General features: G+C 33.0%; 1 protein-coding gene across 1 annotated transcript; it reads left to right on the forward strand.

Annotated features, from left to right (window-relative positions):
- The first annotated feature begins 5,986 nt into the window (after positions 1–5,986).
- LOC121770533 (plant cysteine oxidase 1-like) lies at positions 5,987–9,058 on the forward strand. The gene is made up of 5 exons (XM_042167256.1): positions 5,987–6,460; positions 7,432–7,541; positions 7,638–7,800; positions 8,203–8,418; positions 8,673–9,058. Exons 1-5 carry the CDS (start codon positions 6,265–6,267, stop codon positions 8,789–8,791), a joined length of 804 nt encoding a protein of 267 aa, XP_042023190.1. The 5' UTR covers positions 5,987–6,264; the 3' UTR covers positions 8,792–9,058.
- Positions 9,059–15,439: the final 6,381 nt, after the last annotated feature.

Genomic DNA, 15,439 nt, shown 5'->3' on the forward strand with positions numbered 1-15,439 from the left:
TATATATATATATATATATATATATATATATATTATGCTCATGACTTTTATATTCGGTTACATTGGAGTATTGAATTTGTAATATTACTAATAGAAAAAGGCGATTAAAATGAACTTTCATGTTTCGACGCATCCTAAATTACGACCCACCTTGAACAAAGCAACACGTGGGAATCATCGTTGATAAAAGGACAATCTTACCCCTAATTGTACATTTTTTAGTACCCCAAAAATTTTAACAAAAATATTATACCCACAGTATGGTAATTAATTAATTACTGAAATATGTATTTAAAATGTGAGATTTGTTTGCCATAATTTATAAAATGTTAATGACACAATTATTTGCCGAGAGAGGGGAGACGGTAAAAAAATTGAAAAATCATACCCCCAGTATGTTAATTAGTGATATTTTTGTATTGTAGTGACAAATTATATGCACCTATTTATTTAAAGTTTCTTTAGGGCAAATAAGAAAACTCCAACATAGGCCTAGCAATCAAAGTCGTGACTTTATCGATTTAATTAATAGAAGTCCCAATATGCATTCTTGATACATGTTTTTTTTATTTTTTTTAACACAAATGATAAATAGAGAATTATTTCGGCAAATCTGTATGGAACGTAATTGAGATAATTCTTTGAATCAAATAATCAACAATCGTAATAATGCCATTTTTGTTAGAAAATATCACCAAGCTTTCTTTTGTTTGGGAACATATTTGCCTTGTTTTCCATCATCTGAAATATAATTTAAATTTGATAGTATAATTGTTCTATATTCTGCACAACATACTTAAATTGAAAATTATAGATAGAAATCATCATCATCTAATTAATTTGTGTGGCAGTTCACTTAGCTGTCACAGTAATTTGTTAAATAGACTCCAGATTCACCTATCTTTATTTTAAATTGGAAAAATATAATTAAGGATCGTGTGACATGTGTGTATTATTATGCGTCATTGCGTGAATAGCTAACACATATACTTGTTTCAAGAAAAAAAAAGCCTATGACCATCTCTAATTATACTCCAAAAATGAGTTTTGGTGTAGAAATTTTCTCCAACCATACCCTAAACTCAAACTCATTTTTGGTGTTTTTTGTGAAACAACACCAAATATGGTGTTACTGCAAAAATTATGTGAGATAAAAACTCAAAAATGGTGTAAATTTTGAATTTGGTGTAAATGATTTGAGTAAAATTACTTTTTTGTGTGAGATATACTAAAAAATGAGTTTGGATTTGGGGTAAATGATTGGAGATGGCCTAAATACTCCAATGGGTACTTGTGGTTAATGCATAAGTAGGATTCGACGGTTCTATGATGATTTTTTTTATAGTGAAACCTTTTTCCATGCCAGATATTAGAAGAAGAAACGGGCCAATATTATTTTTTTTGTTCACTTAAATATGAATTCATATGAATATTTATTTTGAAGCAAACAATTCAATGAAAATGAGAGCCGAAGTAAAATGCACCATCATGATTTAAATAACAGACAATTGAATTTACTTTAAAAAAACTAGAATAATTAAAGGTTATTAAATTAGGATCTAGGACAATGATGATAATGCCCCATCGTCCCAATTAAATTGAGTTAAAATTTTGGGCTACAGAAATTAAAACAATAAGTAAATAGGCCAATGCCATTCTTTCCATATCTTTTCCTCATTATATGCTTTTGTAGTGGAGTAGTAAACATTGTGTACATGTACTATTAAAGAAATGATTACAAAAATTCAAAGAGTGTGGTTGAGTGGCATGAGACTCGTCCATTCTTAATCAAATGGTTACGAGATCGATCCCCACCTTTGAGGTGTTACAAATCAGTCAGTTTTGTCCCCCCTTGAGGTGCCTGCAAATCAGAATCCGTCAGTTTTGTCCCACCTTTGAGGTGCCTACAAATCAGTGCGGCGATTAGTTATTGGGCCTGCCGGTGGATACTCTCTGTAATTACTAAAAAAAATTATTACAATATATTTTAATCAAAATATTGTTTACATATCTTCTAACCAATTACTATTTGGTATACGAATCTTAAACACGGGTTTAGTTGCCTAAAAACAGCTTAAAATAAGTTTATTAGGAGTAACAGAGTCAAACTCTAATAGGCAAGCATCTAGCCTTTCTGATAATTTAACATGAGAACTTATCATTCCATCCACAATAGGAATAGCCCAGCAATAGCCTAGCCACAAACTCCTTCTGCCACATCATCAACACTAAAAATCCTCCTGCCACATCATCAAAACAAGCAAATAACTCAGCCATAGCCTAGCCACATCACTCAAAATTATATAAAACAAATAATTAACAATCGCACAAAATACGAAATTAAATTTACCACACAGATACGAGAAAATTCAATAATAATATTAAAATTTAAAAAGTACATTAATTAAAAAAACACACTTCATTAAAATTAAAATAACATTACAACATCCTCATTAATGAGTTTGTCCCACATCGAAAGTGGAATATAAAACATTCAAGGATGTCTCTATAAAAGAGAAAGAGGTTGTCCCACGTCGAAAGTGGAACATAAAACATTTAAGGATGTCTCTATAAAAGAGAAACAACCAAGAATGAGTTTGTCCCACATCGAAAGTGGAACATAAAACATTCAAGGATGTCTCTATAAAAGAGAAACTACCAAGAATGAGTTTGTCCCGTATCGAAAGTGGAACATAAAACATTCAAGGATGTCTCTATAAAAGAGAAACAACCAAGAATGAGTTTGTCCCACATCGAAAGTGGAACATAAAATATTTACGGATGTCTCTATAAAAGAGAAACCAAGAATGAGTTACATAAAAAAATATTAAATAAAAAAAAATTAAAAAACCGCTGGGCGATGCGCTCGGCGATTCGGAGCGCTGCAATAGCGCCGAGCGGATCGCCCAGCGCACCGCCTAGCGCCGCGAAACCGCCGAGCACTCGGCGGTGTTTAATTCCAAAATCCTCTGGGCGGTTGCAATGGACCGCCTAGCGCCGGCGCTCAGCTAGGCGGTGCGCCAGGCGCCATTGCGGATGGCCTTATAATGCAATACTGATATGGAGTACGATTTTAAATTAATAACATATTCCGTATCTCAAAGTAAATAGTAAATACAACCATTAATAGTGCGACCTTTGCTTATTAAAAAATACATATTATACTTAAGTTTAAATTGTTTAATATTGCATTTCAATGTTAGTAAAAATAATTCAAATACCATATTCGTTATAAAATAAACACCATAATAATACTATATCATGTGCACAGAGACACTTTGAACACCATATAATAAAGGTCTAGTAGACCACTTTCAATTTTATATTTCCTCTGTATCCTGAAAAAAAGATTAAATATTTATCGGATTGCAAAGTAATTTTGGACTTTGTTCTACCATCACATTTCTAGTAGAAAAGGGTATTTTAGAAAGTGTAATTTAATTTCGTAGTAAGAAATTATAAAGTAACACATTCAACCAAATAAATTAAATATGTATATATTTCAAGGTAAATATCGCTTTAAATCCTAACTATACGTGCTCGATCAAATACAATTATGCATCCATTTTGAGAAGTATTATAGCATAAACCAAAACGACGCTATTATTGTGCCATGTAATTTCAAAAATAAAGTGTAAATAGCTTTGAGTGAAGGATGCAACTTCATTCTATAAAATCTAACAAAACCACGGTATTATCAATTTCTTCTAGAAATTCTTTTAAATACGTTCCTCCACACCCACTTTATTCTCTATAATTATCCACAGATATAAGTAGTAATACTATTAACAAAGCCAAAAAAAATATTTTTTTTTCACATAAATATGGAGACATATTTGATGGCATTTGCCTCAATCACATAACACCAAATTATTATTATTATTATTATTATTATTATTATTATTATTATTATTATTATTATTATTATTAATATCATATCTCTGCGATCAGAATTTGAAATAATTTGTATTCTTTCTACTACAGAAATCAAGCTCACGAGATTCATGTTTGCATTAGCAACAAACTGTGCCTGGCAAAGAATGCACTTTATTTGATAAATTCATTGATGTTTTATATAATAACTACAAAATAAACCTACCAAACTTACGTTACAAATTGTAAAGTTGTTTTAGGTTGGTGAGAAAATGAAAAAAGGTCGTACAAAAATTAAAAGATGAGAAGGATCGTACACGATTCACACAAGTATAATTTTCCGTTACAACTATGATCTGTATAATTAAAATAAATGTTACTATTATTTTTAAATAGAGTTCAAATTTAAGTCTAGTACTCTCTACTCTCTAGTCTCTCACCACTTCTTCTCTAATTAGTGGCTTATTAACTTTTCAATTTAGTCCCTATTTCCTGTTAATTACTAACTATTTATACTCTATTTAAATTCTATTACAGTTAACTGAAATTTTAAAATAAGCCTAAAATATACTACTACTTTTTTAATACTTGGAGATCATAATATGCCCATGAAAACTGCAACACGACATTTTTTCCAAAACATCAATGACTCATCTCAAATATTGTGTGTTGGTGAACAAATAAAATATTACTCCTATTAATTTATATTTAATATGCTGTCGTGTAGAGTGAGTTATACAAATAAATTAAGAATTGTCTATGTGTAATTTATTATCTTGCAAAATAAGAGTTCAATTTGAAGAAAGACTCCGGTCAATATTTTTAATTTTTCTTATATAGTTCATTCGTGATCTTTTTGTCTTTTTTTTTCTTCGACATTTCTTGAATTTATTTAGTCTTTAATTAATAATTAATAATAACAAAAATGTTTCATCCAAAGTCATGTAAAATGAACGGTGGCGATATCATAAATAAATAACTAAAATAAAATATTACTCCATAGTACTCCATATATTATACTCCATATGTATGGAAATTACTACTCGTAAAAACTATTATAAGTAATGTACTAATATAATATTCTACTAGTTTTTAGTATAAAATATTTAAAAATATATTATAGCGAATAAATAATACTATGATGCACTAATAATTATACTACTAGGGATAAAAAAATGAGAATTCCAATTATTGGTAAGGCAATTATTGATAAATATATATAGATACTAAAACGGTTATATAAATGATCGACATTTTTTATACAAAAGTTTTTATGTATAGTCCGACAAGATTCGTATACCTAAATTACTCGAAATGCTTTTTAGACGAATAATATCCGTACAACAAATCCGAAGACAGTTAAACGATACTGCACCCGTGATACGATACGAGATTATCTCAGTATATTAAAACTTTATATCAATAGCAGTCAACGACACATAATATATATCGAAAAACTTTTTATCTAACCCATCGATCTTAAAATTTCAACACACCAAAACCTGAACATGCAAACCTTACATTTAGGGGTAAAAAATTACAAGGATCAAAATGCAATTATCATAAAATTTGAAAATTAGCACCAAATATTGCAAATCTCAAAATAAATAAAAATTCCATTACTAGTATTATTTTTTTGAAATCAATCTATTACTTTGATAAAAACAGAAAGTAGAAAATGTCCATTCTTGCAAATTTTAATTTATCAAAAATATCTTTACTCATCTCAGAATTGAATATATACAGATCAGGTGTGAATAGTGTGATATGATTCATTAGATACCTAAAATATTCAAATTAACTTATCCAATTTTAATATGTATACATCTATTATTTAATTCCTATATCAGAGAATTGTAGAGTAATTTTCTTGGCTACTATAAAACGATAAATAAATGTAAAAAAAAAACAAAATCAATGAGTTTAGCTTAGAAAAGGAGTAGATTGGGTATAAATAAGGCAAAGTCAAATTTCTTGGAAAAAAAAGAAAAAAGAAAGAAAACAGAGAAAATCCGCTTTTCTGTACAGCCCACTGGAATTGTATGGCCAGCCCCCGGTTTTCACTTCACTTCTTCCTCAAACTATCGATATATATATATACCCCAATCACCCCACCCACCCCACCTCCTCCAAACAATTTGATCTTCACCTATGTATACAGATATGCGTTACATTCCTGTCAATCTTTTCGTACAGGGACTGCTGAATGCATAGTTTTTCGTATTAAACCAGGAAATATCATATCACAACTCCAATTATACCCAACAACTTCCTAAAAGAGCACGACCCTTTTCCGTTTTCTTGATTTTCTCCTCCTTGTTTCATCTTTTTTGGCACGCGATTTCAGTGCTCTGTTTTGACTCTGTTTCCAAGATCGAGTCTTTACCCTGCATGAAAATGAGGATTGAGCCGAACGGGAGCGGCGGGAGGGGGAAAATGAGCAGTGAATCGAGGAAGGGGAAGCGGCGGCAGAAGAGGATTCCTGCTGTTCAGAAGCTTTATGAGACTTGCAAGGAGGTTTTTGCTGATTGTGGGCCTGGCATTGTTCCCTCGCCCGAGAATGTCGAGAAACTTGCTGCTGTTTTGGGTATTCAAAATTCAAATCAATCTCTTTTCATTTTCATTTGTTTGGTAGTAATATCTTTGTTTTTTGTTGGGGTTCAAATTATTAATCTTGATGTTTGCAGTCTCTGTTTAGGCATGGGATTTTTGTCAATGTGGGACAATTTCCAGTGGTTTTGCAAGTACACTTTTTTTTAGTACTCCATATAATTTGGTTGGTGAAGGCTATGAATGTAGCATGAAAACAAGGTGTACTTTTGTGATGGAATTGAATCATATGTTGTTGGAGGGTGGTGGTGTCTAAATATGGCGATAATGACTGTCTGATTGGTTTATCATTTTTTGCATTTTTCTTGTGAAAATGGTGGATTCCGTAATTGTGGGATCAATTTACTTTTTTTGCCATCTGCTTGGCTCTTGAAATTTATGCTATATAAGTGGTGCCATGTGCCTTGAAATTTGTGTGTTCAAATCTTTCTCGAACCATTAATGCAAATCCGAGGTTTAGTGACCCAAACATCATCAAGTAAGAATCACCCATGTGAAGCTTCATGTTCCCTGTTTTAGAAACAGGCTCTTGCATCACTATATTTTTTTATTACCCTCTTGTGGTATTGAACTATTTTCTTGCATAAAATAAATGTTAGGTTTTCAAAACCCCCCTTTGCTGATGCTTTGTGACTTATCCACATCATGTTGTTGAGCTGCTGGTTTTTAGCTATTGCAATTCAGTTGTATCATGTCTAATGTGAACTTTATAAATCAAAAACACATTTCAAAATCTATTCTTTCCTTAATGCAGTCAAATGGTTTTGTTGTTGCTATGTTTTTGGTGCAGTTTGCTAGTGTGATTATGAATTTATGTGATTGACTAGCTGTGGCTATAAAGAATTGTGAAAATGTAGTTCCTATTTTGACAAACTGCTAAGCTTATATCATATCCTCGGGTTTTGAATGTTTCTACTAAGTCTTAACGATTGTGTTTGATCCCTGCAGATGGAATGACTCAAGAAGATGTAGGCTTGCGGCCAAATATGCCGTGTTTCAGCAAGGAACGCACGCCTATCATAACTTATATGCGCCTCCATGAATGCGACAAATTCTCAGTAAGTTTCTTGTTTTTTAATGAAGAATCACTTTGTCAATTCTTGATTTCACCAGTGCACGTGATTTGAGTGAACCGTCTTGCTTTGTTATTGCAGATTGGTATCTTCTGCTTGCCCCCGAAGACTGTCATTCCACTTCACAGCCATCCCGGAATGACAGTTTTCAGCAAGCTCCTGTTTGGCACAATGCATATCCGGTCCCTTGACTGGGCGGACAAGGCGGATGATTGCAAAACGATGAGTGCTGTGGATCCCAAAAGTATGTCCTTGTTGAAACTAATGGCTTCTTTGTTGGTCCCACTTGTGAATTACATATGTTCTTATTGAAAAAATAGGGGATTATGCTATCATAGCTATCCCTATTTGTGCTCGTTTTTTTCGCTCTCTTAGTCCCGTTTGTATGCTCGTTCTAGTTGCTCTTTTAGCCCTTTCGATATCCCTACGTTGATCACCGTCTTCCAATGTAGTTTCCATTTTTTTCAACTGCTGAGATTGTTAGACTTGTTTCGAACAGACCGTAGTAAATAATTATGTGCAGTGTTTGATAGGTGAGACCTTTCGTTGTAGACGAATCTTTACATCCACAGCATAATAAGTGCAGTACTTGTGTATCTCTTCATTTGCCTTCGATTCTCTGTGTTCACATGCCATCTTCTTGCAGACGACAATGGTCTATGTCTGGCTAAGGTCAAGGTGAATTCGGAGCTCACCCCACCTTGCAACACCTCCATTCTCTATCCAGCCGATGGGGGCAACATGCACCGGTTCACTGCCAGGACAGCGTGCGCTGTTCTCGACGTGCTTGGCCCTCCATACTGCGACCCCGAAGGCCGTCACTGTCAGTACTACCAAGAGCTGCCATTTCCCCAAATTTCAGGTACAAAAACCTGGTATTCTTCTTTCACATGGAAGCTTCCAAGCAAGATCCCTTTTGACATTAGATAGAATCTTGGAAACTTCCACTTTGTTTCCATTCCTCCTAACCAGATCCTAGTTGTGATTAATATTTACAAGTGAAGACTAATAAACCATCATTTGGGATTAAAAAACTCTAAATGAAGTGAATGCATGCATTTGTATATACACAAGTTTGTGTCATGTATTAATAATTGGTCATTGTTTGATATACAGTGGGCGGCAGCGACGTGTCGGAGGAGGAGAGGTTTGCATGGTTGAAGGAGATGGAAAAACCAGATGATCATGTGATTGTAGGAGTGGCATATAATGGTCCTAAGATAGTGAGGAAGTGATGATGGTTTAAAGAAGGAAGTAAAAATCAATCTCCTTAAGGATATATATTTCCAAATGTAGTACACCTTTCTTGTCCATTTTTTGTCCCCTCTCTCTCTTGAAAGGGGGTGTGTGTGTGAGATTTTATGTCGCCCCCTTTTTTTTTGGAAAGTTTTATGTAAATATTGGCAGACAACTATAGAGGATGAAAACAGAGGTTTCTATATGCACATGAGGGAGTAATTTCTATGTGCATCAACAAAGAATTTGCCTTAATCTTTCACTTATATGTTAGTGTAATATTATACTTTTTGTGCAATTTAATCAATTATTGATAATAATGTATGAAATTCATCTAAACAAAAAAAATTAATCAAGATTTATTGAATATCAAAATTTGTGTTGCGGGAAAAGGAGGGTTTTATGTTGTGAGAAATAGAGAAATTGAATGGAGTAGTACCTATATCATGTCCTAATTTTCGACGAAATAGTATTAGCATAAAGTAAAACTTACTTTCGAGACTCTTTGTTTTTCGATTTCGAATATTATGTAACGACCGTAATGTAAAATGTAATGCACGGATTACATATTAAAATCAAAATCCTGGGGTGATCAAATTGCTAACTCACTCTCTAGTTGCTAACCACAACTAATTTAAAACCATATTATTTTAAAAATCTAGTGATCTAAAATTTGCCACGTGTAATTTTATTTTTTTATTAATTAAATTGAAAAAGATAAAAAAAAAACCAAATTAGAGTTTTGGATGAAAATGTCAATATAGTGTTTTGAAAATATCAACGTGATTCCTTGAATATGTAACACAATTTTACATTGACATTGTATATATATTATATTGACATATTTTGATACTTACATTTACATTTAACTGTTACGTAAAAATTATGAAAATTCAAAAAAAAATTTAAATTTTGACATCTGAACATATGCAAGTGAGATCTCGTTAGAATCTTTATAAAATTATCTTTAATTTGATATATTTTATGTAAAAAAATAATATAAATTGAGAGAGTTATAATCATTTAAAGTTTTGAGATATTTTTTAAAGGTTGATTATAACTAATTTTTTGTTAATTGACATTAATACCCCTAATTGACATTTTTTATGTATCGCATTGATATTCGCGGCTGAATGATCTTATACCTTAATTTAATGATCTAATGCATATAATTTAGTTGTAGTTAGCAATTTAAGAGGGAGTTACAAAATAACACACCCCTCAAATTCTTTGGTAACAACGCTTTATTTTCTAATAGATGTTAGAGATCGTGTTAATATGGATGAAAGCCAATCTTATTTTTATATATTTACTTACATACTTCCAAATTCTAGAATTTGTGAAAAAATTGGGTTTTCCTTGTGAAACAATTGTATAATACAAATATTCTCCTATCTAAGAATTGAAGTATAATGTAGGATAAGAAATACTCCGAACCTCAATCAATAATTAGAAGGAAATCATATTACCAATTCAGTCGTGTTTCGTTATTAATGAAATGATTTTAATTAGTTCAATATTGAGATACAAATATAGGAAGGGACATAGGTGATAGGAGAGACGAGAGAAGGGGATGGTGGCGCGGTTTGGTGGGCGGTGGTCGGCCGTGAGTGATCGGAGTGGCGGCGGTAGTGTTTATGTATGGTGGGATGAGAGAAAAAGATAAAAATATGTAGATGTGTAGTGACACTTAGACAATATAATTTTTTTTCTTATTTTTATTTAGATAATACTCCCTCCGTCCCCGAATAAGAGTCGCTAATTTCCATTTTGGGTCGTCCCCCATTAAGAGTCACTCTTCATTTTTTCATAAATGGTAGTAGGCCCCACATTCCACTAACTCATTCCACTCACATTTTATTATAAAACCAATATAAAAATGTGGGTCAAACATTCCGCTAACTTTTTCAACCAACTTTTCTTTACATTTCTTAAAATCCGTGTCCGGTCAAAGAGCGACTCCTATTAGGGGATGGAGGGAGTAAGTTTTATCTACAAATTTAGAAAAAACTTAAATTCATATATTTCTAAGTTAATTTCGTGTAATTTTGACAATGATTAAAATTAGTGTGTTCACAGACAATTATTCAATGATACTGTATTATGATAATTTTGTTTTTTGCTATGATTGAATTTGACTTAATAAGATATGTGGAAATGACAATTCAACATCAAACATATTTTATAAAAATTTAAAACACTCGAACAATAGTAATAATACAAACAAAAGGGTAATTGGCACGTCAATATATCTAATCATGACTTTAGAAATCCTTTGTTGGAATGCACATAAATAGTCCTATATGAACTCATAATTATACTCTTGGTGCAGAATTGAAAATTGTGGAAGCCATGTCATAAATGGTCTCTACTGTCAATTAAATTGAGTTCCCATTGATAGACAAAACGTGTCACAATACACATCGGTGATTAATGTTTCACTATCTATATGATGTTCTTATCAGTAATAAATTCTGAAATTTAAATCCCTTTATTATAACTTAATTTAAGACCAACATTTATATATGATTATAATCCCTCTTAATTAAATTTGGAAAAATATGAATTATGAATTATGATTTATGATATAAAATTTATTCATATTTGTAATTTGGGATCATGAACTATTATTCATGATCAAGCGGAAAAGCTATTAATGTTGGATAGATGCTTCATATTCGAATATATTATGCCGGGGTATTTAAAAATATTACCACTTCAACATTTTTTTAAGGAATTACTAGCTCAATTTTATTTATATATAGGGTCCTGTTAGGTTGCGATTTTTTTAGCTTAATTGAGAATTGAGATGCATTTTCAGCCACTCGTCCACAAAATTTTCAAAATGTCAACTGCAAGTAGATTATGTCAACTAGGGGGTATTATCGTCATTTCATTTCTGAAATAGCAGAAAAATAAAAGTTGAAATGTCAACAACGCAAAAACAATTCAAAGTTTGTCAATAGCCTGCACATCAAATGTCAACAACTTATAGCAAAATGTCAACAGCATGTCAATAGCCTGTATATAAAATGTCAACAGCTTGTCAACGACTTGTATAAAGTGTCAACAACTCAAAAACAATTCTTGTAATTTAAAAATAAAAACTATTTTATCTTAATTTTTTTATTTGACACATGTTCTGGCATCATGATCATACAACTCATGTCAATAGTCTCCATATCAAATGTCAACAAATTATAGCAAAATGTCAACAGCTTGTCAACAACTTGTGATATTGATTTTTGCGGATGAGGATGAAGTAGATCACGACGCAAACGATGAATTCCACGTCGGATTGACCAGGTCTGAGAAAGCTAGAGAGTAAATCCTCCAATTCGAGCGTCGATCGCCGTCGCAGCTCCGATTCCTTCTCTCTCATGATTGTATGATTAGTATAGTATTACCTTCGTTGCTCGCTTTCAAATTTCTCCGGTGACTAAACCTCGCAGAAGTCGGCGGCTTCACGAAATTCGCTCCATCACTAATCTCAGCAGCACTCAACATCAATTTCGCCTCCGCAACGCACTCGTTCTCCTTATTACACATCAAATCGTCGGCGCCGCTGACAATCTCCGGCGCCGAATATTCACTCACGCCTCCGATTCCGCCTGAATCGAGCTTATCAGACTCCGATCCTTTCTCCACGTCTTCGAATTTGTACTCCGCCGCCAGACTAGTCAGAAATTCGGTTTCACCGATCTCGATAGGCAGCTGCTGCACAGTCTGTACGACGTTCAGATTCTACCTAGGGTTTCAATTTTCATCTTCTTCTCGATTTTCTGTATTTTCTGATCTCCAATTCTCTCTCTGATGGAGGAATACAATCATGAGATGAGTGGGGCTCGAATTCGAGGTGCAATTTTGTGTACGGAGATTCCTCAGTGTATGGAAGGAACGCCTCAGAGATGGAGAGAGAGATCGAGAAACAGAGAGCAAGAGATGGGAGTTGTTCTTCGAATTTTAAGTACCATAAAATTACCTTTCTACCCTTTCATAATTAATTAATCTAAAAATATTTCCATGTGGCAAATTCAGGACTACTCATTTAATAAAAATGAGTGGCTGATAATGCATCTCAATTCTCAATTAGGCTAAAAATCTCAATTGATCACAACCATATAGGGCATAATGATAATTTCATGTTTAAATTAATCTTCTTCATCATTTTCCCTAATATTTGAGCAGCAACTCCCTTCTCTCCCTCTCTTCTTCTCGAAATAAATTGGACTATCACATGTGCCTAATCTCGCTCTCTATGCCCTCCGATCTGAACTCCGTCATCACCGTCGGCGAGCTCGAAGGCTCAGCTCTCCGCCTATCTTCTTCTCTCATCGCCGCTGCAAATCCGCCGCAGTCTCTGCCCGAATCACGAAGGCTTCAGCGCCGCCCCGTCGCTGTTCGATCCATCAATCATTGCCGCTGAACTGACATTGCTGCTCCGCCGCTGCCTTCTTCACGCTGTTGCTGTTACTGTATGCCGTGAGATTGTGATCCACCGTCATGCTTGCTCCACCGCGGCGCTATCGCCTCTGGTCATCTTCCGACGGCGGATCTCGTGCCGTCGGCTCACGCCTCCAGTCTCTTCACGACAAATTCAGCGTCGTGGCATTACTTCCGTCCCAATCTAAAGCCTCTGTTGATGTGCTAACTCATAGTAGCACCTTAATTCTTCACTTTCTTTCACCCTCTTGTGTTTGGCGATTTGGGCGATTTCTGTGAGATTTCTCTCGGATTTCAATGATTCCTCAGCATTCACACGATTTTGTCTCTGATTCAAATCGAAATCTCTCATATTTCTTCTCGGTTTTAGGTTTGTGGGTCCCGCTTTGAAGTTGTAGATGAATTTGTGAAATATGTAGATGAATTTTAGAAGGCGATTTATTTGACGTCCAACAATTACGATTAATTTGTGAAATATATGGATGCATTTTTTAATTTGATTGTGTTGCTGGAATTTGTGAGTTGTGTAGATAAGGTGTTTGTGATATTGCCTAAAATATTATTGTACATAAATTATATAAGTTGTTGACATGAAAATGTTTGTTGTTGAGTACGAAAACAATGTCAACTATATATATAATCCATGTCAACTACATATAAAATTTATATCAACTACACACATGTAATGTCAACTATATGTACAATCCATGTCAATTACATATATAATCCATGTCAACTACATATATACAATGTCAATTATATGTAAAATGTTGTTATTGACATAATTTATACGTAAAATGTTGTTGTTGACATTAATTATATGTAAAACGTTGTTGTTGACATTAATTATATAGGTCGTTGATATGAAAATGCTTATTCTTGACATGAACTATATAGCTCGTTGACATAATAACGTTTGTTGTTGACATGAATTATATAGGTCGTTGACATAAATTTTATGAAAAATGTTGTTGACATGAATTATATGTAAAACATTGTTGTTGACATGAATTATATGTAAAACGTTGTTGTTGACATAAATAATATAGGTCGTTGACATGAAAATATTTGTTGTTGACATTAATTATTTGTAAAATGTTGTTGTTGACATAATAGTTGGCATAAATAACATTTGTTGTTGACATCGTAGTTGACATAAATAACGTTTGTTGTTGACATCGTAGTTGACATAAGTAACGTTTGTTGTTTGCATCGTAGTTGACATAATGCCTCCGTAGTTGACATCGCGCGAAAATGACAATTATGCCCCCTAGTTGACATAATGTCTCAGTAGTTGACATCGCGCGAAAATTGTAAATGAGTGGCTGAAAATGCAATTTAGTTTTCAATGAAGCCCAAAAATCTCACCTAACATGACCCAATATATATATGAAAGTTATTTTTTTATTACATGTGAAAGTTATTTAAAAATATGATGGGCAGGTTGTGTCTCCATCATGGTGGCTTGATATATTAAAAGATAGTCATCAATAAGCTTAGTGAAATTAATTAAATTAGTACACGATTTAAGATTGCTGCCACCGCTTATAAATTATAACCACATTTCAAAGTCAATTGCTCGTAATCAGTCTGTCTAAAATAAATTAACACCTTTTATTTTTACTAAACACATTTTCATGCTTCCAATTATTAGATTAAATATATTAAGTACATAATATTGCTTGATCAAGTACGACCCAAATCTCAACTTTCAAAAATTGAGCAGTTGCAATTAATATTTTAAACCCAACATGGCTTCATAGTCTCCATGTAGTTTATCATCATTAGTCAAATACAACTCATTTTATTAAATGAACTCGATCCTTTTCTTAATTTTCAGACAACCAAAATTTTCTTCTTGATGCAATAATGTGTAATTCCTTTAGTGGTAAGAACTCGAAAATTGATCATTCGATCTATTTAAGAGCGAACTACTTTAAGAATAATCACTCCATAATCTTACTTGATGTTGACATTATTGAAATCCTTAGTCTTTGTAGTTGTTAGCCAAACAGTGAAAAAAGAACAATTAATCTTTGAATATTCTCCAAAAAGCTGGCAATATTTTTATTTCACAGCTTTTATCACTTTTATTGCGTCTAGTTGTTAAGTACGAAGTCTGAAAGGAAGTGAATCAGCCTATGATCACGTACAATTAGTGCCACGTGTTTATATTTGTAAATTTCCAAACATATGTTTTAGGA

Source organism: Salvia splendens, chromosome 16 (assembly GCF_004379255.2).
Source record: "Salvia splendens isolate huo1 chromosome 16, SspV2, whole genome shotgun sequence".
Classification (NCBI taxonomy): Eukaryota; Viridiplantae; Streptophyta; class Magnoliopsida; order Lamiales; family Lamiaceae; genus Salvia; species Salvia splendens.